The sequence below is a fragment of the Tiliqua scincoides genome, chromosome 2 (assembly GCF_035046505.1).
Source record: "Tiliqua scincoides isolate rTilSci1 chromosome 2, rTilSci1.hap2, whole genome shotgun sequence".
Classification (NCBI taxonomy): Eukaryota; Metazoa; Chordata; class Lepidosauria; order Squamata; family Scincidae; genus Tiliqua; species Tiliqua scincoides.
In genome coordinates this window covers 178,264,070-178,291,821 of record NC_089822.1, presented here as the reverse complement: position 1 = coordinate 178,291,821, position 27,752 = coordinate 178,264,070, and the positions used below count along the sequence as shown (strand labels likewise).

The following is a 27,752-nucleotide window of genomic DNA, read 5'->3' as shown; positions in this document are numbered from 1 at the left end:
ATGATGTGTATGCGCAACCTCCTGATTTTAGGAATGGGTTAAGTCAGAATGCCAGATGTAGGGGAGAGCACCAGGATGAGGTCTCTTGTTATCTGGTGTGCTCCCTGGGGCATTTGGTGGGCCGCTGTGAGATACAGGAAGCTGGACTAGATGGGCCTATGGCCTGATCCAGTGGGGCTGTTCTTATGTTCTTATGTTCTTATGACTCAAGTAGGTTGGCAGGGAAAGCAGAACTGTGGTGGGCTAGAGGTGTGTCCAAGGTGGGAGGGGTGGCACCCAGTGCAGGTGACTTGTGCTGGATGCTATCCCCTTCCTAGCCTCCAGACACACCCCCTTTGTCTAAAGAGCTGGCAAAGGCCCAAGGAGACTCACTGTTGATTGGGAAGCTTATGGAAGTGTAAGGGAAAATATTTTCCCTTTCTTCTCCAAAGCCTCCCAATCTTCCCACTCCCCACTATAGCATACAATGCAGCTACATTCTATGGTGGGGGAAAGGATAGGACTGGGCTCTAAGACCCCTACTTATCAAAATTAACTGATCGTTGGTTCGAATTCAGGTTCAATTTATTTCACTGCATGGGGTTCAATTTCAATTGAAGTCATCTCCCTCACCCTCAAAAGTGTGTGCTTCAGTTTCCAAATTAAGCAATATTTTCATTCCATAATACATAAGCAATTTCCTCAGCCCAAATAAAAAACATGTTTACAATTCTGAAACATTTATTTTCCCTTTATGTAGTACAGATCCTGTTTCAGACAGGATTTAGACAGCTCAATGACTTAACACAATACAGTTCTTTAAACATAACAAAACTGATTAATAATTCTAAATTTTTTTAGCATAGTAGTTGCAGATTAAAAAAAAATTATAGGCCTGTTAATTTTCTAAGGCAGGGTATTAATCAAAATTAATCAAAATTCAGAATTTATTCTGAAGCATATTCATTTATTCTGTCCAAGGAAAATCTTTTTGAAACTGATGCCTCGGATTCTATTTTATTTCATTCAGCTTCCTAGTCAATCCAAGATGGCAACTTCATATGGAATGCCAATCACATAAGGGTCAGAGACAAACATTCTTGGGCCCATTTGCCATGTTGAGAGATGGAAGAACATTGGAGTAGTTTTTGTAGACAAGTTCAAAAAGCCTTGCTATCCCATACAAGGGCGTTTCAAGGCGTGGCACCACCATAAAAGCCTCCAACTGCCTGAAGATAACTTCTGAAGGTCGCCAGTTAGAGGCCACCAGCACTGTGAATGGCGAGACCTTGAAGCAGCTGACAAGCTGAGCTGAGTTATTCCACCTGCTCTTCGGAAGGAGCTGCTTGTCAGCCTGTGTGGGAGGAGGCCAGAAAGTGATAACAAACCGCAAAAGTTCCATCTGAAATGTTGTGTGGTTTTTGAAAGAAAGAACCTTTCTTTAATTGTAAAAATCCCTACGGGGATTTAAACAGCCTGCCTATGTAAACCGCCTTGAATTAAAGTCTGAGGAGAAATCTGACGACCAAGAAAGGCGGTATATAAATACCTGTATTGTTGTTGTTGTTGTTTACAAGGCAACCTAGCCATGAGAACCAATGACAAAGGTCAAAGGTCTCCACACAATGCAAAGGGATGCAAGGGAGGGCACCAGGATGCAGGTCTCTTGTCAGCTGGTGTGCTCCCTGGGACATTTGGTGGGCCGCTGTGAGATACAGGAAGCTGGGCTAGATGGGCCTATGGCCTGATCCAGCGGGGCTGTTGTTATGTTCTTAAAGGGATAGCCATAGCACAGATCAACCCTTTCCTCTAAGATGTGCAGCCATGCAGCTGGATCCAAAGACCCAGGCAATCTAGCCATGGAGAACCAATGACAACAGATGGGAAGGTTGCTTCAAGATGGGCCATAAAGCTCCTTCCAAGGATTCAGGCTGCAATCCTAACCACACTTTCCTGAGAGTAAGCCCCACTGAACAAAACAGGACTTACTTCTGAGTAGACCTGGTTAGGACTGTGCCTCCACATAATGCAAAGGGATAGCCACAACACAGATCAACCCTTTCCTCTAAGATGTGCAGCCATGCAGCTGGACCCAAAGCCCCACGCAGCTTCCGTAATGGGCTCTAGAGAATGGCAATGAAGATGATGCCACCACCAAGCATTCCAGAGCTACCCCAAACAGCTGCATGTGGATTTTGTGCATTCCCTGTAAAAATCACAGGAAAGACTGATGCACCGAAGGCTGAAAGAGACACGGAACTGGAGCAGGCAACCATTTATCCATGCATGAGATCTCAAAAATATAAATGTAGCACAGTAGGTTCAAATGCTATTTTCTACTCCTTGTAAGGACCAACAAGGGATGAGGTGGGGGAATGTGCATTTGCAAAACGCAACTGCTTAGCAGCATTGACTGTAAAAACAAAATCCAAGAAGGGTCTCGAAAAGTTTCACTCATCCTTCTTACGATACAGAACTAGCATTACAGAAAGGTCCTGACAAAACACCATTCCATCCCTATCCATACTACTGAAAAAGCTATGCAAGCAAGCCTGTCTTCTCCTCAGGTCTTTCAATTCATTAGCTAATGAGTTTTTTTTTTAAAAAAAGGACCAAGGCTTAATGGACAAACAATACTTTGGGCAGGATGGATGGGAAGGCAGTCTGATAGCAAGCTATTAGTTAATGGACTGTGGAGCCCTTGCCCAATCCAATCAAGTGATTGACAACCAGGGAAGAAACTATGACAAGCCAAAAAAATGAGAGTCATTGTGCAAGGGAGGGAACCAACATTAAACATTCAAACAGCAAGGGCAGAGGTAAAACCTATATGTTACAAATAAGTCCTTGCAGAGAACCTGGATATTGAAGGGCTCCACTGTTTAGATACATAACAAAACTTAAGCCTCTTCTCACCTCTCCATAATATTTCTTAATTTCAACTGGCACAATCAATTTCTCTTTGCATAATTGTACATTTCGGTAATACAAAGTGACAGGCAAGGAGAGAGTGGCTGATAATTATAAGAGCACGTAAAAAGAGGGCTTCTGGTCACAAGCAGCTCATAGTCACAAGACAAGTGTTACATCATGAAAGGGTTTAAAAAAGAGAATGATTGCAGACGTTCCTTGTTTTTAATTCAAAACACAAGCATGAGGTTGCTGTTTGTCAGCACAAATTGCTCAAGATGTTGGCAACTGGAAAGTGCTTCTTGCATCAGTTTGCTCATGGAGTAAAATCAGCACATAACTTTGTCCAAAAGCATACTTTGCTATGTACTGTTGAAGAGGTAATACAAAAGGTGAAAAGGGGGAAGTGTTTGGAAAAACACACACAAAACAACAGCGCTACTCAGCATAATCTCTTAGAGAAGACAGACTTAGCATCAATTATGCATGTTCTGGCTACTTCCACAGGCAGCCACATCTTGCCCTGCCACCCTATCCAGATCTGACAAAACAATACACACACCTAGGTGTTTATTGGTTTTGGGATAAGCAGGACCATTTGTAGGCAGCAAAAGAAAGTGCCCTGGCCTCACTAACTTCACTGACAATTCAGCCAGAGCCCTATGTGAATCAAAAAACTTGCTCATGAGCATTAAGTGCTGCCTAGTTGCACCTTTCCCAAGGTATGGCATTATCAGAAATGAGCATCCCCCACAGGAATGGGTAATACAGACCCATCAAGAATTACAGTCAGTTCTTGTTATCTGCTGGGGTTAGGTTCCTGAAAACCCCAGTGGATAAAAAAAATCTGTGAATGATGAACCATTGATCCAATTGGATCAATGGGATTAAGGGTAGGGGTAGTTTACCTGCCAGCAATGGAGACAGAATCCAGTGAAGACCAGCACCCACAGTAGTGGAAACATTCAAAATGGCTCCCGCAACTAGCACCAGACCCTTTAAAATGGCCATGGGAAGCTTCATGACCATTTTAAAGGGCTCTGTGCTAGTTGCGGGCACCATTTTGAAATGCTCTGCAGCATTCAGGAAGCCAGTAGACACCGTCAGAAGGCAGCAGAGACTGGATAGCTGAGAACATCCTGTGAATAGCATGAGGTGTCAGTCCTGCTACTTAAGGATAAGGAAATCTGTGGGTAGCGGGAACTGACTGTATGTCCACACAAAAGGATTCTCCTCATCCGTCACTACCCTCCCCGCTCTGTTTCACCCCTCCCTCTTTGCAAAGAAGTCCAAAAGAAACTTTGCACCCCCTGATAAAATTCCTCTCAAATGCCCTGCTCACACTTATCCCTGGTGAGATTTGACTCACTGGTGCAGCATTACACACCACTCTGAAGTCTCTGTACCAGCCTTGGGTCAGCCTTAGTACCTAGGAAGGTCAGCAACTTGCTTCCCCAGCCTTTAGCCTCTCCTTTTCCCCCCCACATGCCTCCCTTATTGAACCCAGAGAAGCTGGAACTCAAGGCCTGCTTAGCAAACCCTCATTTCCTTTTTCCCAGAAAGAACCTTCTTGTCCTTACCTGACATCCCTTTCCTTGCCACTTCAATCTTGCCATTCTCCTGAGCCTCCCTCAGGAGTGCTATCTAATCCGGTGGCTTTAGAATCACTTTCCACACAGAGTTTTTAAGATTTCACACTTCACTTCTCTCTTACATATTTATCCTCATAAAAAATATTATTGTATTGCACTTATAGTTCAGTCTTTACCATCCTCGATAAATGCCAAGCTTCATTGTGGTGTGTCAGAAGTCATCTGCACTAGATCCTTCTTGCCCATGTGTTTTGTCCCTCATGTGTGTGTCTGGCAATCTTTTGCCAGGAGAGTTCTCCTTTTCTGTTGAAAGGCCAGACCCTTTCAGAGTTGCTGATTTCATTTCTAGCAGTGGCAACAACAAATTCACAGAGAACAGAAAGAAACCAGAGAAACTGATAGTCCTTCAGGAAAAGATTGATTGATTTTGATTGAAAAATTGATTTTCCTTCAGGAAAAGACAAGACTTGGGCCCTGCTGGAACAGTATACTTTCCTTGAGGTTATACAATTACTCACATCATTTGCATGATTTAGCTGTGTAATCATATGCAGTTTCCTCCTCTTTTTGACTCCAAAACACCTCAATTCATTAATGATTAAATGGCTTTATTTTTAAATAATGTTGCAGTTGTATTGTTTAGACTGGGTCTTAATATGAGAAAACAAGTTCAGAGCAAATCCTACAGCTACATCTTCACAACACAACTGACAAACATAACAGCAATTCAAACACTGGTTCAAGTTGTCAGTCTTATTCTTCCCCACCCACTTCTTTCCTCCTTCACTGCTGTCTGCTTCTCTGGCTGGAGGAACTTAAAAGACAGCTTGGTATTCCCCTCTGTTAGTTCGGTTTTGAGGGTGGTTTCACAGTGGCATGACTGCAAACTCTCTTTATACGTACACTTTTATTTCATAAGAACATAAGAAGAGCCCTGCTGTATCAGGCCAAAGGTCCATCTAGTCCAGCTTCCTATATCTCACAGTGGCCCACCAAATGCTTCAGGAAGCACAAAAGACAACAAGACACAACCTGCGTCCTGGCGCCCTCCCCTGCATCTGGCAATCTGAGGTAACCTACCTCTAAAACCAAGAGCTTGCAGATACCTACCATGACTTCTAACCTGTGATGAACTTTTCCTCCAGAGATTTGTTCAATCCCCTCCTAAAGGCATCTAGGCAAGATGCCATCACTACTTCCTGTGGCAAAGAGTTCCACAGACTAATTACACACTGGGTAAAGAAATATTTCCTTTTGCCTGTCCTAACTCTCCCAACACTCAATTTTAGTGGATGTCTCCTGGTTCTGGTGTTATGTGAGAGGGTAAAGAGTCTCTCTCTAACCAGTGGATCCACCCCCTACAAAATTTTGTATGTCTCAATCATGTCCCCCCTCAGGGGCTTCTTTTGTAGACTGAAGAGCCCCAAAAGCTGTAGCCTTTCTTCATAAGGGAGGTGCCCCAGCTCAGTAATAATTCTGGTTTCTGTGCTGGGGCACCTCCCTTATGAAGAAAGGCTACAGAGTTTGGGGCTGCTCAGTCTAGAAAAGAGGCTTCAACATTTTCAACATGAAAACAAAAAGAGGCTTCAACAGGTTTTCAGCATTAAAACATCTTTCTTCCCTCCTTCTGTAAAGTGATGATGCTTAAAAAGGAACTGGATTTCTCAGAGTGCACATGCTGCTGCCTCCATACAGTATTTCTCAAGTACAGCTGTGCAAGTTGCTCATAACCAACTTACTCTTTGGGAGGGTTTAAGTCTTCTGGTCTCGTTTCAAAGAACCGGAGAACATCATCACACTGAGAGATGTATGGCGGTAGTTGGATCAGAGCCTGCAAATGAAAGCACACTGTTAGAAAATGAAGAGCTGGTATGCCAGTCATTTCGTGCCTGAGCAGGAATCAGCTTGTAACTGGCTTGGGCCTGTTGGTGGTCCAAGCACATTCTCTATCCACTGCACTGCTCATTACCAAATATTTGCCAGAGTAGACCTGAAACCATAATTTCCCCAGTATAGATCATGCTTGATTAGATATGCATGATCACCTACTGCTTGGAGCTGTTCAAGAGACGTAGAAGATAATGTCAGGGTTCTAGCACTTCAACAACTGAACATAAGAACATAAGAACAGCCCCACTGGATCAGGCCATAGGCCCATCTAGTCCAGCTTCCTGTATCTCACAGCGGCCCACCAAATGCCCCAGGGAGTACATCAGATAACAAGAGACCTCATCCTGGTGCCCTCCCTTGCATTCTGACATAGCCCATTTCTAAAGTCAGGAGGTTGCACATACACATCATGGCTTGTAACCCATGATGGATTTTTCCTCCAGAAACTTGTCCAATCCCCTTTTAAAGGCGCCCAGGCCAGACGCCATCACCACATCCTGTGGCAAGGAGTTCCACAGACCAACCACACGCTGAGTAAAAAAATATTTTCTTTTGTCTGTCCTAACTCTCCCAACACTCAATTTTAGTGGATGCCCCCTGGTTCTGGTGTTATGTGAGAGTGTAAAGAGCATCTCCCTATCCACTCTGTCCATCCCCTGCATAATTTTGTATGTCTCAATCATGTCCCCCCTCAGGCGCCTCTTTTCTAGACTGAAGAGGTCCAAACGCCATAGCCTTTCCTCAAAAGGAAGATGCCCCAGCCCCGTAATCATCTTAGTCGCTCTCTTTTGCACCTTTGAAGAACTGGACTTTATTCTCTTTTGTTGCTTACACTTCCTGCACACTTCTGTTCTGAGGATATCAAAGTACTCAAAGCACAGTACAGTAATGGTCACCTTATTGGCACTTGGTTAAGTGGCAAGGTGGGTTAACTGGAATCTTTGCCCATTGCCTCAGCTACACAAATGCTAACTACTGAAGTAATGGTTATGCAGCCCCTCCCAGCCCCCTCCCTTGCTTACCCCACAGGGCTCCCTCTGCAATGCCACTCCACAGTACTTCTGTGTTCACAGAAGTCAGCTAGAAACAAATGTTCCTTCCTCAAGATGGCCTTGTGATGAAGAAAGTGGAATGTCTCCTTTCCTAGAAGGCCCTCATGAAGAAGAGAAAAAGGCATAGTGGCAAAGAGAAGCCCAGTCAGTGTGTATGTGTGTGTGTGGGGGAGCTTGTAAAAGCTGCATTAACTAGCACATTTGATAATCAGCAACCCCTGATTCCTGAGTGCCAGATAACACAACCTCTAAGGTGCTCTCTGTGTGTGTGTGTGTGTGTGTGTGTGTGTGTTTGTGTGTGTGTGTGTGTGTTTTATTATGCAGTTTTTTTGTGATTACCATGTGGAATGTCATTAAATAAGTTTCATGGGCCTCTGTTAGATATTTTTTCAGCGGTATTAATGAGAAGTGCATAATATAGGGCATCCGTCCCTGAACTTTTTTTACATTAAAAAACCCCACACATTTGAAAACTGTCCCCATCAGATTAGAGCTATTATCAACATCATCAAGAACAACAGTAATGCAATAAAGGCCAGAACTGAAAAATCCTCAAATGATGCAAAATGCAGACTGTATAAAGGAGTCGAAGAAACAGTTGACCATATCCTTAGTTCCTGCAAGAAGACTGCACAGACCGATTATAAATCTAGACATAATGACTAAAATGATCCATTGGAATTTATGCAGAAACTACAGCATCAAAGCAGTTAATAATTGGTGGGAGTATAAACCAGAAAAAGTGACAGAAAATGAGAAGACTTTGTTGTGGGATTTTTGAATACGAACTGATAAAAGTTTTGGTGCATAATACACCCGAGGTTATTACAGTAATAGAAAAAAAAATTAAGTGACCATTATCAACATAGCAATACCTGTTGATAGTTGGCCTGATGAAAAAGCATGAAAAAATTAGTAAATATCAGGATTTAAAATTAAGATCCAAAGATTCTGGCACAAATCAGCAGTGGTTATCCCAGTTGTGATTGGTACACTGGGTGCCGTCCCCAAAATGCTTGAATGACATTTAAAACATCTGAATGTTGACAAAATCACTATCAGTCAAACTCAAAAAGCTACCTTGCTTGGTTCAGCACACATTATACGTAAACACACTGCAATGTCCTAGGCCCCTGGGTAGGGCCCAACTAGTAACGAACACCAAATCCAGCTAAAAAATGGGCAGCTGTGATATGCAAGATAATAAACAAACAAACATCAGGTGCTTCTAGCATGATCAAGTAGAGCTTGTTATTGTTGTAAGCCTATCACGATTCCCAGAAGTCGGTCAGTACACCTATGGTGGCCTCCTTCATCCACCCATGACAGAGTGCACATTTAGGCACATCTTGAAGAAGGGGTGAACAGCAGTATTTTTTCTTCAGGTGATCTTGTCTCTCTCCTGGGATGATGCTCTACGATCTTTCACAAAAGTATCGTGCAAAGGTTAAAACGCAATTGGGCCATGTGATGGCATGGAGAGACTGATAAAAAATGCTACTTGGCTGTGACCACAATACTATTAAACACTCATCAAAGGTGTGCAGAAGCATGTAGCACCAACGGCCACAGCCCTGGAAAAAAGTACTAGAACTGAACTAAGAACCAGTGTTTATAGAAAAGAATGCCATCTTAATTTTCCCAAATATTCAGATTCTTTTCCATGCTTCAAGGATCAAACTTCAATTTTAGACTTAAAACAAAACAAGAACCCAATATATAAAACCATAATAAGACCAATACAGTTAAATTGGGGGCAACTAGTAGGATCAAAACACTACTACAGAAGCACAGGGGGCAAACAGATGACACATCACACAAATGCAAGACAAAACAACGTTTTGAGCCTTTGCCAAAAAGCTGAATACAGCCAGCTGAGATTAGGGCTTTTTCCAAACTTCAATACTCAGAGTCAATCTGACTAACAGCGCAATCCAATCTTGTGCTGAAACAGGTAGGCCAAAAAGCCTGCGCTGTATCTAGCACAAGACTGGGGCCAGAAGTGGCTCAGTTGGAGGTAAGGGGAAACTCTTCCCTTATCCCCGGATAAGCCACCACAGCCCCAATGGGTCTCCTCGGACTTGGACCACCTCCAGAGGTGGCATAACTCCAAGGACAGCGGAGTGGCTTGCAGACGCTACACACTGCTCAGGGAATAGGGTTGGGATCCAGCATAACAGCCGGGTCCCAGCCCCACCGCTCACTCCCTGCCCACCCATACCTGGGACTGTCCTCCGCTCGCCCTCTCCCCACCCTGGAACGCCTCCCTCCCGCCTCCTCCCCAGAACCTTGTGTTGGCTGATGTAACCCTCCCTGCCCGAGTCGGCGCTTCGCAAGCCAGCGCACATCCCTGCATGGGCCCAGCTGACTCTTGAGGAGGCGCAAACATGCTTTACAGCATGTTTGCAACCCTACTGGGTCAGCACAAGAGACTTGCCCCAGCCCAAGGCATAGTCAGGATTGCGCCCTAAATGGTACAAACTCCTCAGTATTTGCATTCCATCTTCCAAAAAAGAGATCTAGATTTCAAATCTTCTAATTAGGGGTTTGTAGAGTTTTGGGTTACTTGGTACATATGTCTACCTAGAATTTGACAGTGCAGGTTGCAAAAATACTTCATAATCGTGTGAGAATTATACATTGTTAAATTGAGATGGCTGAAAAAGAATAGAACAGCAGAAGTGGTCCTTCTAGAACTCTGGAAACAATATTATTCAGTGATTACTCCAGAGCAGTTTTTCAAAGTTTTATGTTATTAGAGGTGATTTGGAAAGCAAGTGCTACCTCAATGCATCTCATATTTTTATCTATCCTTGAAGGAAGACTTCTGCAGCAAGACTAGCTCAGCAGATCGGATTTGCACAAAACTAAATCAGCTAACAAGCAATAAGTTAATTGTTTCTGCAGGCACTAGAGGGAACGGTATTGAGGATATCAATGTTTCTTTTTGGCCAAAGCCCAGAAAACTTACTTTTCTCATCTGCCTACAAATGCTGGAGCAGATGCCAAGGTGGATTGACTAAATGTTTAAGGAGAGTTGTTGCAAAAATCCCTGGATATCTCTCTATTACTTGACCATTTAAAAAATCTTCTAAATTGCCCCTCTCCCTTGCCTCAATGCTTCTGTGATACTTAAGCATCCTAAATCAGCATCTAAAACATTCCACAGCAGATGACTCTGCGAATTCAGTACCACTACAGAAGAGTCTCATGGCAGGACAGACAGGTGATTTTGTGCATTCTTTGTCTTCTCATCTGGCTTTCCCCAAAACAATAGATCCTAGTCAATTCTCCTCTAGATCTGGCATGGAATAGTGAATTGCACATCCAAACCCATCTGAGCAAAGGAAGGGGGCAGGTAGAGGTATCCAGGTGGCACAAACAATCCAACTGGAAGAACCAATGGTATCATCAATCCAGGGCTTCTTAAAGTTATGCACCAGGATGACTGATGCCTTGCCTAGTCCAACACTGGCAAACAGATGCCATTTTTGTGAAAAGAGCACATCCACCAGCCTTGCTACATTCTGGTTATATGAACCAGACCCTGGAACAATGTGAGCAAACTGGATGGTTTCTAGATAATTGTGGTGAGGAAATTTGACACTTGCATTTTAATCTCTTTGTCAACCATCTCACCAATTTGTCATCCTAATTTTTTTTGTTATGTTCCTCATTTTGAACCCTTTACAAAACTTTCGTTCTTATTGCTATGTCTCTTAGCTCTTTAATAAACTCCTTTCAATTTTTCCAGATTTATCTGCCTTGTCCAAGTTTATTTGGGAGGGCGCAGGTTTGCTGTGCCTCTCTGAACATCACACTTCACTACTATCATGTCTGTTCTGCCCTCCAGCCCCCTCTTTTCCACCACAAGGGCATTCAACCAAATACTATACAGATTAAAATTATGGTTCTGCTAAAGCAAAATCATTTCTGAAAAGCAGTTAGTTGTCAAAAGAAAGGAACATTTCCCAGAACAAACTGCCTTCCCTCAGCTTTTCATTACATTCACCATCAATGTACCAGATATGGGAAGCGAACAAAACCCAAACAGTCTATATTGTTCCTCAAAATTAATGCAGTAATTTCTATTTTACACAAGATTAACTTCATGGCTAGAAGCTGTCAAGTAACTGACCCATTTGTTGGACCTTGATATAATATCCTCTATAAGTCATTTCTCAAGCAGAGCACAGAAATAAATCTGACCTCTCAAGCACCAAAGATTTCTAAGAATCCTGATGAAGAACAGAAACTACTATTCAATAATTATGACTACTTGATAAAGTTCCTTGCCTTCAACCTGATCTTTAAACTTTCCCCACAAAATGTTTAATGCTCTTCCCCAATTACAGTATTACCAAGTCACTGGAAGATTAACTTTAAAAAATATATATGGAAGGATAGGACTAGTCTAAATGATATCCAGGTATAAATGGTTATCATTTACCATGATTACACAGCTATGAAGCACAGTATCACCAATATAATTTTTGAAAATCTGACATCTCATATCCAATACGATGAGCATGGATTGTTTAATACAAAACATAATTTGTTTAGTTGTCCCCAGACTGCTACACACTAAGAATTCTAAAACTTGGAAATCAATTTCTCTTTTTGATCTCTCAAGCAATCTTGGCTCTCTCAAATTAATCAACAATTTTACTATGCAAGGAGAAAAAGAGGAAGACTGGAAAAGCACAGGAGAACAGAATTGTTCTCTCCCTGGTTTGCAAGATGAAGTCATTGCCTAACAAGATGAGCCTCTAATTGGCTTCTATATAATCATGAAAGTATTGGTTCTTGAACTGTCTTTGGAAATTAAGATTCCCCTCGTTTCCCAGGAAAGCAAGAAAGAAGCTATTGTTGCTTATACAGCTTTTGGAAAGGATGTGGTTACAATTAATTCCTGTAACACTCAGCATTTACTATATATCAACAAACCACAGCAATCTCCATGATTTCTTCTTCTTCTTTTTTTCTTATTTGGAATACTGCTACCCTGTGCTCTTCATAAGAAGGAACCAGTGCCAGAAAGGAAAAGGGCAGCAGGTAAGTCATACTGTTAAGCAGGGCTCATAGAATCCGTCTATCAAGGTTTGCTCATGAAACAATTTCATGCCAATTCTACCCCACACTTTCCTGATGATTTGAGACCATCAGCTGTCGAGATTCCAGGTCAAGTGAAAATGCACCAGCACAAGCAATCATGGCAGTACCACAGAGCATGGCATATCTATACAAAAAGCAACCTAACAAGTACGGGGTACCAATCATTTTAAAAGATTGTAGCTCAGTAACCAGCACAAATGCAAGGGAGAAAACAAGGCTTACCTTACAGTACTCATCAATGGGTATAAGACGCTTAATAGCAACATCACGGATGTGGCTTCGGCGGAAGAGGATCTTTCCTGTAGGAGAGACAAGAGCGAGCAATCACTGTTTGTCACACACTTTGGTTTTATCAGAACTTCATCCCTCAAAGTAATCTTTGTGGGCTGATTAAGCTGTAACCTTCAGCCTGATGCCACTGCACTCAGTCTTCAAAATTTTTTTGTGAGAGCATTCAGACAGAACATAAATAAATAATACAACAAAGTATGTCACACTTTTTTTGGACCAATCTCATGGGAATCAACTTATGTTCTCATTGTTTTAAATGCTGGATATTATTTTATTTCATCAAGGGTGCTGGGGTCAAACTGCATGTGACACTGAACAAGTTATCACGTCATCAGATGCTTGCCTTCAGCTGCAAGTAGCAGCTGCTACTGCAATTTGAATTGGGACTGTAACATGGAGATAAGGGGTGTGTAGTTCACATCTGTGTCATTTTCCCATCAAAAATTGTAGCAAATGGCACTTGGGGGTTAAATGTTGGGAGGACTGCACCAAGGTAAAGTGAGTCATAGCCCCAACCTAAATTGTGACCTTCTGCTACTTGAGAGAGAAAGTTACTACACAAAGGCTCTAACTTTATATGATGTATTTGACCGTTAGTAGAAGTGTTTGGATAGCTGTGTTACCTTACTCAGACGTAAGCCCATTGTGTTCAGTAAGACTTAGGTCAGCGGTTTTCAAACTCTCCGGAACTTTGAAAACCGCTCTAAGTTCTTGGGGGGGGGGAGAGGCAGCAGGGACGGGGGCAAGGCACTTACCCAAGCCTCCTGCAGCCTCCCAGGAGTGCAGGGAACCCTGTGCGGCTGTCCGCAGGGCTCCCCAAAGCTTCACAAGTGAAAGTGGAGCGATAACGCTTCACTTCTGGTTTTGCGGAAGTGGGGCGTGATCGCAGGAGGCTCGGATAAGTGCACCCAAGCCCCTGCAGTCCCCTCAGCGGCACAATCCTGGGGATCGCGCCGCTGCCTCGTAAGAACATAAGAAAATCCCCACTGGATCAGGCCATAGGCCCATCTAGTCCAGCTTCCTGTATCTCACAGCGGCCCACCAAATGCCCCAGGGAGCACAACAGATAACAAGAGACCTCATCCTGATGCCCTCCCTTGCATCTGGCATTCTGACATAGACCATTTCTAAAATCAGGAGGTTGCGCATACACATCATGGCTTGTACCCCGTAATGGATTTTTCCTCCAGAAACTTGTCCAATCCCCTTTTAAAGGCGTCTGGGCTAGACGCCATCACCACATCCTGTGGCAAGGAGTTCCACAGACCAGCCACACGCTGAGTAAAGAAATATTTTCTTTTGTCTGTCCTAACCCGCCCAACACTCAATTTTAGTGGATGTCCCCTGGTTCTGGTATTATGTGAGAGTGTAAAGAGCATCTCCCTATCCACTCTGTCCATCCCTTGCATAATTTTGTATGTCTCAATCATGTCCCCCCTCAGGTGCCTCTTTTCTAGGCTGAAGAGGCCCAAACACCGTAGCCTTTCCTCATAAGGAAGGTGCCCCAGCCCCGTAATCATCTTAGTCGCTCTCTTTTGCACCTTTTCCATTTCCACTATGTCTTTTTTGAGATGCTGCGACCAGAACTGGACACAATACTCCAGGTGTGGCCTTACCATCGATTTGTACAACGGCATTATAATACTAGCCGTTTTGTTCTCAATACCCTTCCTAATGATCCCAAGCATAGAATTGGCCTTCTTCACTGCCGCCGCACATTGGGTCGACACTTTCACTGACCTGTCCACCACCACCCCAAGATCTCTCTCCTGATCTGTCACAGACAGCTCAGAACCCATCAGCCTATATGTGAAGTTTTGATTTTTTGCCCCAATGTGCATGACTTTACACTTACTGACATTGAAGCACATCTGCCATTTTGCTGCCCATTCTGCCAGTCTGGAGAGATCCTTCTGGAGCTCCTCACAATCACTTCTGGTCTTCACCACTCGGAAAAGTTTGGTGTCATCTGCAAACTTTGCCACTTCACTGCTCAACCCTGTCTTCAGGTCATTTATGAAGAGGTTGAAAAGCACCTGTCCCAGGGCAGATCCTTGGGGCACACCGCTTTTCACCTCTCTCCATTGTGAAAATTGCCCATTGACACCCACTCTCTGCTTCCTGGCCTCCAACCAGTTCTCAATTCACGAGAGGACCTGTCCTCTAATTCCCTGACTGTGGAGTTTTTTCAGTAGCCTTTGGTTAGGGACCGTGTCAAACGCCTTCTGAAGATCCAGATATATAATGTCACGGGTTCTCCCGCATCCACATGCCTGTTGACCTTTTCAAAGAATTCTATAAGGTTTGTGAGGCAAGACTTACCCTTACAGAAGCCATGCTGACTCTCCCTCAGCAAGGCCTGTTCGTCTATGTGTTTTGAGATCCTATCTTTGATGAGGCATTCCACCATCTTACCCGGTATGGATGTTAGGCTGACCGGCCTATAGTTTCCCGGGTCCCCCCTCTTTCCCTTTTTAAAAATAGGCGTGACATTTGCTATCCTCCAATCTTCTGGCACCATGGCCGTTTTGAGGGACAAGTTGCATATCTTAGTCAAGAGATCTGCAACTTCATTCTTCAATTCCTTAATAACTCTTGGGTGGATGCCATCAGGGCCCGGTGACTTATTGATCTCTTACCCCCCCTTAAGGGGGTAGAGGCCAGGGCCCACAGGCTGGGGCGTCATGACACCCCAGTCCAAAAAGCCCTGACTTAGGCTGTAATCTTATTTTACTCACCAAAAACCAACAGCTTTAGCCATTAGGTAGTCAAGCGAAGTGTAAATTTCTTCATTTCTGCTGTATCATTCTTTAAAAAAGTATTCCTTTCTAAGTTGTACATAGCAGTTAAAAATTGTTAATGGGTTGCATTCACAGGAGCTTAGATATGGAATTTGGTAGAAGTTTTTCAGGCAAGCATGCTCTAACTTCTGTAATGTTCATGCACCTTTTGAGAAAAGGAGCTCATAATGCTCTTTCCTCTTAGGAGAACTACATTTATAAAATCACATGGAAAATATATCAGAGTTCCTCTTGTCTCTGTTTCTCACAGTGCATTCTTGGAAGGAGAAATGTAAGCTTATGACTGCAGAAGAAATCAGTAGGGTATTATTGATGAAGGGCATTACTGATGAAGAAATCAGTACAGGATATTATTACACTTTAAAGAGCCTGTACACATGATATTTGCTCAGTGTGAGCAGCACAGGAGTGAGAATGTTAAGAACATGTAACTGTGAATTGAAGTAACTGCTTGTCTTAATATGACAAAGGAATTTTCTTCATAGTCTCATTAATGCCTAAGTTATTTGCATAGTTTCTCCAGCTGTTCTAATTGTCAACTACTGGAAGCTTGAAAGGTGAAATGCTGCCCAACAAGAGGTATCACTTGGCCCCCACAATTGCCAACTCCAGAAAAAGAGAGGCGTACATATGAGTTATATCTGTAACAACAGGATCTGCCACAACTACCTTGAGGGTGAAAGCTGAGACTTGGGTTTTCTTTTCTGACCCATTTGCACAGTAGTCCTCCCAAAAATCTAGTTGCGAGCCACAATTCTAAGTACTTTTAAAGTGAGGAAACTAGAACGGCAAACATAGCAGTAGAAAGCAGGATTTGGTCTTGTGGATATAACCGTTGACAGGCCTATCACCAATGTCTCAGATAAACCAGTCCTCCAAAAGAACAAGCATTTATACTAATAGATGCCATTGAAATGGAATTCTAAGACACAAATACACTGGAATGAAAAAAAAAAGATTGAATTATTACAGCAACTCAGTGCCAAGCTGATAACAAACTGTTGTCTTTTCATATTTTTGCAACTGAAACAGGATGTGTATTTGCTAATACAAAGGTGATTCTAGAAAAATATCTAATTAGTAAAAAAAATCATATTAACTCCAGGCTGCCCAGAACAGTTAAGTACTAAGCAAAAGACAGTCATAGGAGGACCTGCTTTATCAAGGCACAAACTAAGGGGGCACATTACAACAGCTGCATAATTTCTCCTTTCTCCTCCTTGAGGCAAGGACACCCTTCACTTAAAAGATTGCAATACAGTACTGCAAAAATAGCTGTGTGTGTTTTTAAAAAAACTTTTGATTACAATGACAGGATCTCCTATTGAGAAGGATCTTGTTAATTTTTAACAATTAGAAAACGGAACGGGCAGCTCAGTCCCAAAGCCGGTGGCTCTGCCAGGTGCAGCAGCGCCAAAACGGCTATCGCACTACCGGAGGTCTCCTCAGGGGAAGGGGACTTTCATCACCTTCACCCTGGGAAAGCCCCAAGTGTCCTGCAATGAGACTTCTCAAGTCTGCATGACTATTTTCCTGTGTCAAGCTCAGGTTCAACAGTCAAGCAAAGCTTAAGGCTAAACCCGAAGGAAATTGGTAGTGCTAAACACCTCCTAAAATAAACTAGACCAAAGCTGCTAACTCGTCCCACTGATTTCAACGAAAATGAGAAATGATGAACATTTATAAAACAAGGCTACTATAAACCAAGGACAGAGCTTGCCTCAATTTATTGTTTTTTTATTTATAAAAATGTTTTAAACCACTTTCGTATATTACTCAGTGATGCACAAAAATATTTCAAACAAAATTACTAATACAACAAAACACAGCAATAAAGATAGTCATTAGCTTATGCAAAAGGCAGCAAAAAAAGTATGACCAGTGACTCAGACTGGCCACAGATGTTACATGGCAATTCTGCCTGCAATGGGGACCCAAAACCAGAGGCGGTCCTGGGCTTTTATCCACCCGGGGCCACATCTGTCTTTGCTGCCTCTCCCTGCCACTGACCCAGAAGTAACTGTAGTGATATCATTGTCACTGCAATTATTTCCACATGGCTGCCTCCCCCTTTCTCCCTTTGAAAAAAAGGGGGAAGGAAGGAGGCAGCCCAGTCTCCCTTCCACACTGCTTCTAAGCAGCGCGAAAAGCTCCATTTGATTTTTTTGGTGCTGCTGAAAGCAGTGCCCAGGCAGCATGCACTGCCCACCTCCTGGAAGTGGTGCTCACCTCTGTCCTGGCCGCCACTCCCATCAGAAAGCTCTGATGGAGCCTTTTGAGCTGCTCAGAAGCAGCATGAAAAGGCTCCATTGGAGCCAGAAGCAGTGCACCTCCTCCAAAATAGGAGGAGGAGTGTGCTGCTTCCCGCCACTCTGAGGGCTACCTTCCTCTCCTTCCCTTTAAAGCAGGGGTGTCCAAACTTTTTGGCAGGAGGGCCACATCAACTCTCTGACACTGTGTCGGGGGCCAGGAAAAAAAATTAATTTACATTTCAAATTTGAATAAATTTACATAAATGAATATATTAGAGATGGAACTTATATGAATGAATGAAGGTCTTGCAATAGCTCAAGGCCTATAAAAGGCCTTGCACAAAGCAAGGCCGGCCTTCCCTTTGCTGCCACTGCTGCATCACAGATGTGAAACAGCAAGCAGTGGAGGGAGCCCTCGACCCACAGCTCATGCAAGAGGTTGAACAGTTGGCCGTCATGCTGAGAGCAGTTGCATCAGGCCAGCGCAGGCTCCAGCAAATCTCCAGAGGGCCAGAGACTCATTGGAGACTGGGAGCTCCCTGAGGGCCGGATTGGGAGACCTCAAGGGCCGCAAGTGGCCCCAGAGCCTGCTTTAAAGAAAGGGTAGGGATGGCCTTTATATCAGCGCGGAACTGCGCCAACAGTGGCTATGCTCGTGCAGTCACTGATGGCACGGTTCTTGGCGTACCACAGGGAGAAGCGGGACACAGTGCCACCTCCCAAGCCCAGTGCCCGGGGCATTTGCACCCCTTGCCCTCCTGGGTATGCCTCTGTACAAAATACTGGTGTACCAAGCTGTGGCAAAAACTATTGTCCCGTTCAGAGCGATGCTGCTTTGACTAGAAAGCACTGATAGAACAGTCACTTAATTTTCTGAAACTAGATAATGTATCCAAGCAGGGCTCTCTAGAAGTACATTCCACATTTTAGTCAAGCTTTTTAGGTAGACGAGTTTGTTTCTGGTAAAACAGGATTACAGCCTAAGAATGAATATAATGGGCTTACTTTTGAGTAAAATAAATAATACAGTTTTCAGATACTTCTACCTATGGTATAAACAAATATTAAATATAACCTTTCTTTAAGTTGGTGCTGCAGATGCACAAGAGACAATTGGGTTATATCTAGCTCCTGTCTCACTGTCACACAGTACTGACTGAGGTACACAAATCAAATGCAAGAAGACAAGGAGCGATTTTTCTCTGCTCACATCAAACATTCTCCAGTCTTACTGTCTACATCAGGGATGCCCAAACCCTGGCCTGGGGGCCATTTATGACCCTCAGGGACCTCCAAACTGGCCTGCAAGGAGCACCCAGTCGCCAATGAGCCTCTGGCCCTCCAGAGACTTGCTGGAGCCCACACTGGCCCAGCGTGACCGCTTTCAGCGTGAGGGTGACTGTTCGATCTCTTGCATGAACTGCGGGTCTAGGGCTCCCTCCATTATTTGATGTTTCATGGCTGTGATGCAGCAGAGGCAGCAAAGGAAAGGCTGGCCTTGCATGGTGCAAGGCCTTTTATAGGCCTTGAGCTGTTGTGAGACTTTTATTCATTCATATAAGTTCCACCTCCAATATATTCATTTATGTAAATTTATGTAAGTTTATTCAAATTCGAAATGTAAATTAATTCTTTTTCCCCCAGCCCCTGACACAGTGTCAGAGAGATGATGTGGCCCTCCTGCCAAGACGTTTGGTTACCCCTGGTCTACATAAAGCCCCATCTTCCCATATATATGTAAAATAAGGACAATGTGATCACTTAGAATCCTTCATTATGGAGTTGTCTCTAGATCAGTGGTTCTCACGCATTTAGCACTGGGACCCACTTTTCAGAATGAAAATCTGTCAGGACCCACCGCAAGTGATGTCATGGCTGGAAGTGACATCTTCAAACAGGAAAATTTTTTAACAATCCTAGCCTGCAATCCTACCCACACTTACTCAGGAGTAAATCCCATTTACTATCATTGTTAAAGGCATATTCAGAGTAGCCTGTTCAAAGTACAGATCTGTAACATTTCCCCAAATGCAGTCACATACCATGGTAGCATCAAGTCTAATATATTAAAAATATTGAAATGAATGGGGACCCACTTGAAATTGGCTCAAGACACACCTAGTGGGTCCCGACCCACAGTTTGAGAAACACTGCTCTAGATAATATAAAAATGCCCACTCTTGCATTAATGCTGGCATACTTGTGTTCTTTGAGAATGAGTTCCCTAATCAGTAGAGCAGTGCATCTGGGCCTCACACATTAGGATGTCTAGCCAGTAAAAATGCATATGACATCAAATTTTTTTAAAATCAATAGATGAAAACATTAAATGCTAACGTCCCTCCTCTTGCCCAGATCAGGCTGTTTGCATTGCTTCAAAGAGAAAGAACCTGTGCATAAGGCATCAATACCTAATGTAGGAGTTCATCGAGGGGGGCAGGGACATGTTTTCAAACTATGACAAAGCAGAAGGTACTTACATCTTTTAATTCCAACTTCACTACCCTGCCAGAAGTCTTTCCTGTCAAACTCACAGTTCCAAGGCAAGGAACATGGGCACTAAAATGAAACTGGCAGAAAGTCAGGCAAAACTGTAAACAATTCCTCCATGGAAATGTTTAAAATGTTGGTTTCTTTCTTCTCCTTCTTTCCTAAATGCAACATGTTCACTTATCTAGGAAGACACTTTAGTTTCTTTTAATTACTAAGATTTTGGTTTGGACACTCTCTTGCTGCCATTATAAATTTAAATGTACCTCTACATCAATACACATTCATTTTATTTTTCCAGTTGGTAGCAACGGGATGTTCCAGTAAGTAGGGTCAGCACTTCTCTATATTTAGAACTCAAACACCAACTAGGTTGACCGATTTCCGAGATTCATTCAGTCACTAGATCTATCAGGAAATTTATAGTCTGCATTTTCTTCCTGATGCGCACATAAAGCATGCAGGCAATCAAAGTAAATGGCCACTTAATCTCTCTTGCCATTTTCAGGAGCAATCACAGTAATGCATGCTCATTTCTCCATCACATTTCTGAACATTTTTTTAAACCCAGACATTGCATTCTTCAAACATATATGATTTTTAAAGCAGCAGACAATAGAACAAAAAAGCACTCACAGAAAGTAGAAAAATAGCCACAATATAGAGACAAATAACGTTCCTGGGAGTAAGCCCCATTGACTACAATGAGGTTTACTTCTGAGTAGAAATGCATAGGACTGGACTCTTAAAAGCTCAGCATCCCACCTGTGTAAGAAGAGGGAGGGCTGAGTACTGAGCGGAGGAGGGGGAGGTGATTGAGAATGCCTTAGTTTCCTTTCTTCCCCAAGTGTCAGGCAGTAGCATATTTGTGTAACTCTATGCAATTTGTGTAAAACAAGTCATTTCTGGGTCTGATTTAGTACAACTCGTTTTTTCCTAATTGCGGCGGGTCAGGGAACTCGTGCGCATAAGATGGCTCCACCTGTAAGTCCCATACATAATACTTTTTTTTTTCAGTAGAAGCCACTTATTTACAAAACAGTTAAATAAAAAGAGGAAAATGAGGATGAAATTCAAGGCTGAGGTCTTTCAAAATGCTCCATACCAGCAGTTCTCAAACTGTGAGTCCAGGACCCACCAGTAGGCCATCACCCAATATTGGGTGGTTTGCAAAACTGACAGGGCAGATTAGGCTGTGTACGTCAAGGGCTAGACAAGCTGCTACTTGGGGGGGGGGGAAGCACTGCTACCCAATCACCATTATAGCCACACCCTTTGGCATTTATAAATCAGGCAGCAGTCTCTAGGGTTTGAGAACCACTGCTCTATTCAGATATATCTTCTATTGCCTACCAGTTCTGAACTTGTACTCCAGTTTGCACCACATACCATGAAGGTGCTGGTTTTGTTTCTAAAGCAGGCTGATTTTTGATCATGTACAGCAGGGGTGTCCAAAGTTTTTGGCAGGAGAGCCTCATCGTCTCTCTGACAGTGTGTTGGGGGCCGGGGAAAAAAAGAATTAATTTACATTTAAAATTCAAATACATTTACATAAGTTTACATAAATGAATATCTTAAAGATGAAATTATATGAATGAATGAAGGTCTGGCAATATCTCAAGGCCTAGCACAAAGCAAGGCTGGCCTTTCCTTTGCTGCCGCTACTGCATCACAGACATGAAACAACAAGTAGTGGAGGGAGCCCTCATCCCACAGCGCACGCAAGAGGTCAAACAGTCGCCCTCACGCTGAGAGCAGTTGCGTCGGGCAAGTGTGGGCTCCAACAAATCTCCAGAGGGCCAGAGGCTCACTGGAGACCTGGGGGCTCCCTGAGGGCCACATTGAGAGGCCTTGAGGGCTGCAAGTGACCCCAGGGCCAGGGTTTGGGCACCCCTGACATACAGGAATGTCACTATAAACTTGTGCTCCTCTAAAGGGGGATTATAACAAGCATTGGCATTTCACAGTGCAACTGACCAGCCTTGCTTAAAGTGTTGGATGAACTTTAAGCTCTGAATTGGGACTGAAGGATTTAATATCTGCCACGTGTGAAAAATTGAGAGATAGTTGAGCCAGACTGCAGCCATGATCCTTCTAAACACTCAGCCATTTTACTCACTGCCTACTGACCATATCCATATGCCAAAATGCTCCTGAAATTGGGTTTATTCAACAGGCTAAGTACTTCCTCCTCATCTAACAAGTCCAAGAATAAAAGAGACCTTGGAAAACCCAGAAAGGTTGTCTTTCCCAGTCACAAAACAATATGCAAGTTTAAAGCTTAGCTATTCAGTTTTTGCAAACCCAGGCACTCCCCAAAATAAGACATTAACTGACAGAATTGACTGAAGCATGGTACTGATATATAAGTGTTTGTATTCTTTTAATCTGAATTTGATTACTGAGGCACTGAGTTATATGACGATCCTACTTCAGAACCATTTCTCCAAAACTGTAAAAGCTCTGGAGTCAATTTAAAACATTAGATACAGGATATATTTATGCTGGTTTAAAAGTAACTTGTGTACTTCAAAGTCACTAGTTTCTCTCCACTTTGGCCTTCAGTTCACCATTAAACATACATGCATAATGTCTTTCCAGAAGGAAACACTAGCTGCTAAGAATGAGCAGATATGCTGGATATCTAGATTTTCAAATGCTGCTTTCCACTGCACTGCTTCCCATGCTTGAGCAGGCTTTTGGCAAAATCAGGGCAGATTGTTAGGTAACACAATATGAAGTGGCAAATGTCCTACCAAACAAATAGAAAGGGAATTTTCTTAGGGAACCAAAGCAGCAACCCAAAGTGAACTTTAAGGTGCTACTAGCAGCCTCACTGATCATTCTCTCTCTATAAGAGAGTCAATATACTGGAGCGACTAAAAGACCGACCTCAGGCCTTCCTGGTTCACCTGTCATGAACTCACTAGACGTAGTGGTTCTCAAACTTTTAGCACTGGGACCCACTTTTTTAGAATGAGAATCTGTCAGGACCCACCAGAAATTATGTCACACCTGGAAGTGACATCAACAAACAGGAAAATTTTTAGCAATCTTAGGCTCCAATCCTGCCCACACTTACCCAGGAATAAGTCCCATTTACTATCATTGTTAAAAGCATATACATATTAGCCTGTTAAAAGTACAAATCTGTAACGTTTCCCCAAATGCAATTACATACCATGGTAGCATCAAGTTTAATATATTTAAAATAAACTATTGAAATGAATGGGGACTCACCTGAAACTGGCTCACAACCCACCTAGTGGGTCCCGACCCACAGTTTGAGAAACACTGTACTGGAGGTCTCGTATTTCTTTTCGTCCCCGCCAGAACCTGCATCATGGTTACCACAACCCTGAGCCCTACCTTAGAGAGCTTTTGCAAAAGTTCACAAAATAATGCATTGCACTTTGAATACTTTACACACCATAATATTGCTAAGTCTTATTACAATCCATAAGAATCCAGCAAAAGTACTAGCTTACTTTAATATACTAAGTACAATAAATAGCAGAAAAAAGCAATCTGAACATAGGAAAGATATTTTTGCCAGATGGATTCTAGCAGAGGGGTTTCAGAGTCAGCCTTTTTTTTATGAACACATTTTGTGAACCCTTAGAGATCTCACAAGTAGAACAAAAGGCATTTGAGTTCTGCCTATGGCTTTGTGCTAGATCTGAGTACAAGTAAATGCCCAGCCTAAGTTATCAAGGTCTTGTGGGAAAAGTCCAAACATGTGACTAAGGGCACAATCCTAACCCCTTATGCCAGTGCTTTCCAACACTGACATAAAGGCAATGGAGCTCTAAGGTAAGGGAACAAACATTCCCTTACTTTGAGGAGGCCTCCATGAGTGACACCCAACTGCAGGATGCAGCACATGCCCCACTGGCACCGCTATGCCAGTGCTGGAAAGCACTGACAAGGGGTTAGGATTGAGCCCTAAAGAAACCAACATTACCTCAAGCAGTACAACTTGGGAGAGCAGCAAAAATCAGGCAACATTCTAGTTTATACATCTTTATCCTGTTAAAATCTCCCTCTTCCTTGGAAGTTTGCCATGGTTTCCAGCTTCCACAAAAGCAATTTCACAGCCAAAGTTAAAAACTTCAGCTTCAGGCAAAGTTCCTTTCCATATAGTTATTTAGCCCTTTCATGGAAACATATTGGTTGGAAAAGACTCTAGATCACTATGGACATATGGCATTTGGAAGAAACAGTTCTGCCGATAATAGCTGTTTCCTGAAAGATTTGGCAAAACTGCACACTCCTGGCGTAGAAGAGAGCATTTGTTTCTTCAGCTCTCCTTTCTTGGGAGTTTCCACCTTTGCATTTCTCCTCCAGTCCACCCTTCATATCCCTGGAGGATTTCACACAGATGCATTTGACAAAAATAAAAGGTGCAACCTTTTCTTTCATCTTATCTTCTGGATATAGGATATACATTTCGTCATTATTGCCTATTTCAATTTAATTTACAAGTAGTACACATGCCAATGGGAAATTATCATTTATGCAATGAGCAAATAAGTTCAGCTGCTAGAGGCAATTTCGTAGGAGGTATATTGCCAATTTGACTGTTCTGCAAGTACCCCAGGTATTGGGCAATTTGGGATTTGTAGCAAGCTGAGGAGTAAGAAATGTAGTATGAAACTTGCTCATACGTTCCTTGAGGAACATATGAATGCACAAATCAGCATAAACACAAAATTAAACCACACATGCGTATACTGTGCAGTCCAAAGCCTTTCATATTTTTCCAGGAAGAGATTAGATCTGTCTACTGCATGTACAAGTTGAGTTATTTGCAAGGGTTCCACTCCCAGAATTCAAAGTGGATGGCAAAAATTGCATTAAAGCAAATCCATTTAAAAAACAATTTCCCTTTGTCAGGCAATTTAAAAGCAGCCTTGCTCACTTTTGTGATGTAGGACAGAGTCATTAGGCCGACAATCCATCAATCAGTCTCCCTCCAGGCACTTAGAAAGGCTTCACTCTGAGCCAGGGACCCCTCCCTTCACCCAGGGAAGGGTCACTGGCCATGGAGTTAAGCTGTTCTAAGTGCCTGGAGAGAGAATGATTGATGGATTGTCAGCTGGCTGTCTCTCACATTAAGGAGACTATTGTTTTTTTCAACTTTTTTTCCTTTAATTTAAAGGACCCTTCTCATCATGTTGAGATAAAACCGCAGGTAAAAATTTGTGGATAATTAGGTTATACCTGTATACAAATGCTGCACAGGATATGATCAGTTCTTAACCAGGGAATTTAGAGGTCTTCTACAAAAGGCAGAAACTAAAAATAATTCTTCTATCACTCAACTTGATCCTCCTTTCCAAAGTTAACTTTTAAAACTTCATTATATTAAGGAGTGGGAACCTCAGGACAAAAACTATTTAGTGGCCTTCCCTTTGTATCTGGTGCCCTGCAACTCTCCCATGTGCTACAATGAACAGAATTAGTCTTCTCAGATTCATAATACCTTTTGTTAGACTACTTCATTATCCCTTTGGTGCAAATCCCAGCCACCCACCCCCCTAAGATGCACCTGCTCCATGAAGTTTTGGGGCTGGGAAGCTGAGCTGTTTATGCCTTTGCTACTGCTAGAATGTTGTAATCAGAGACTGACCAAAAATTTTTTTTAATTCTTGAAATTTTCTTAAATTGCAAATTGCTATTATGCTTTTAAACTCCTGTAAGTTGCCTTGGGACTATCCACTAAAAGGTGGGACAGAAATGAATGAATCAGTGCCACAATATCAAGGGGTTTTGAACGGCATCTGGCTGGCGCAGACTGAGAAGTTTCTGAAATTTCCAATGAAAAGGGACAGCCAACACATGCTGCTCATGTGTGTAATGTCTGCTCCAACATGTCCCCTGTCTTGTCAATAACTTAGCATATGATGCAAAATTCTTGGTCTATGAAGTCTCCTGGTAAGGTCAGGAAGGATAGGCCTGTCAAACTCCTACTGTACAACTTCCAGAGTGGCTGGAATCGTGAACAGTTACTAAGCCAGTTAACCACCATTACAAAAAACTTATCTACTATTTCCACTGGGCATTCCTCAGTCCTAAAGTGAGTGGGGGAGGGGGCAGAGTAAGGCAACTGTAGCAGTACATTTCTACTTTTTGAGGAGAAAAACTTTGACTCCATAATATGAGAACCTGAACTACCCAAAGACTTGCACAAACCATTGAACTGGTCAGGTGCAAGTTGACCTATAGCAGCTGCTGGGGATTACTCTGGGGCAAGAGAACTAATGCTCCCTTAACCCGAAGACTCCAGTGGCCAAAAATCCTGGCACTGCTGCATCACCATGAAGGAATCTGGTTAAGACTGAGATACCTGTCTACCGCCCCCAATAGTCATAAGAGACCAAAAGCTGGATCTATGGTCTACAAAGTAGGCCATAAGGCAATGAGAGGTAGACAAAACTATCAGCAAGAAAAAAGAAAATGCTCAGTCACGCATCCTGGACTGACATAGGACTTGACAGACTCCCATCATCTACCCCTTCTATACTGTACAAGAGAAGCTGCTGTTGAGGAAGACACTAAAAAGGCACAAACCCCTGCTCCCTCTCTATTCATCACAGCACCTCACTTTAGCAACACAACATAATAGCATTGTTCACAACTTAAAATTCAGCTTGTTAATCCATGCAACGAAGAAAGGAATGGGGAATGATTTCTACTGCAAAAATATCTAAGTTTCTGTTTTAAATCTGATGAACAAAACTGAAAGATCTGTTTTAAATCTGATGAACAAACTTTGCTCTAATAGCTTCAGAAACAGTCCCACATGAAAGATGAAACTTCATTTAAAAAAAACAAACAGAGGGAAAGGGAAGAGAACTCATCACTTTAATTCTGTAAGAAACAAGCCATAGCTGAGACCATTTGCCCCAGACAGACAAATATCCCAAGCACTGAATAGGAAAACGCCTCCTTGGTTTCTACCAAGGTCTCAAGTCTGAATGCTTTGGGGTTTGTGAAGAATGCTAGAGGCAGCTGGATGGACAGGATAACTGGAAACATTTTTCAGACGTCAGAAACCACAATGTATAATGTTACTCATCAGGCTTTCCCAGAAAGCAGCATATTTGAAACAGTAAGCAGGAGTCAAATCTCCACAGTGGTAATGAAATGCAAGTCTTAGCATGCTATTTAGAGAGGGCTGCTTACACTGAAAAGCTATAAGGCTCGATCTAAGTTCACTGTAGATGGATCTAAGCATCGGACAGTCCACAGAAATAATTTAGCTCTCAAAGGAGCACTGTAACCTCCTCGCTACTGCCAACCCTATCCCCAAGCATCATGAATAGGGAAAAAAGGAATCAAAAGGGTGTCCACTAAACAAACTTTTGTTGATTGCAT

The 27,752-nt window shown here is 42.8% G+C and overlaps 1 protein-coding gene across 2 annotated transcripts in view; it reads right to left on the bottom strand.

The window, feature by feature from the left end:
* Nucleotides 1–27,752, bottom strand: part of SH3PXD2B (SH3 and PX domains 2B) — a 151,030-nt gene that overhangs the window by 54,362 nt on the left and 68,916 nt on the right. For both annotated transcript variants that reach the window (XM_066617240.1, XM_066617242.1), the window contains exons 4-5: nucleotides 12,761–12,837; nucleotides 6,221–6,312 (exon numbers count right to left, since the gene is read on the bottom strand). In XM_066617240.1, the coding sequence (XP_066473337.1) occupies nucleotides 6,221–6,312; nucleotides 12,761–12,837 (169 nt within the window). The remainder of the gene's footprint in view (nucleotides 1–6,220; nucleotides 6,313–12,760; nucleotides 12,838–27,752) is intronic.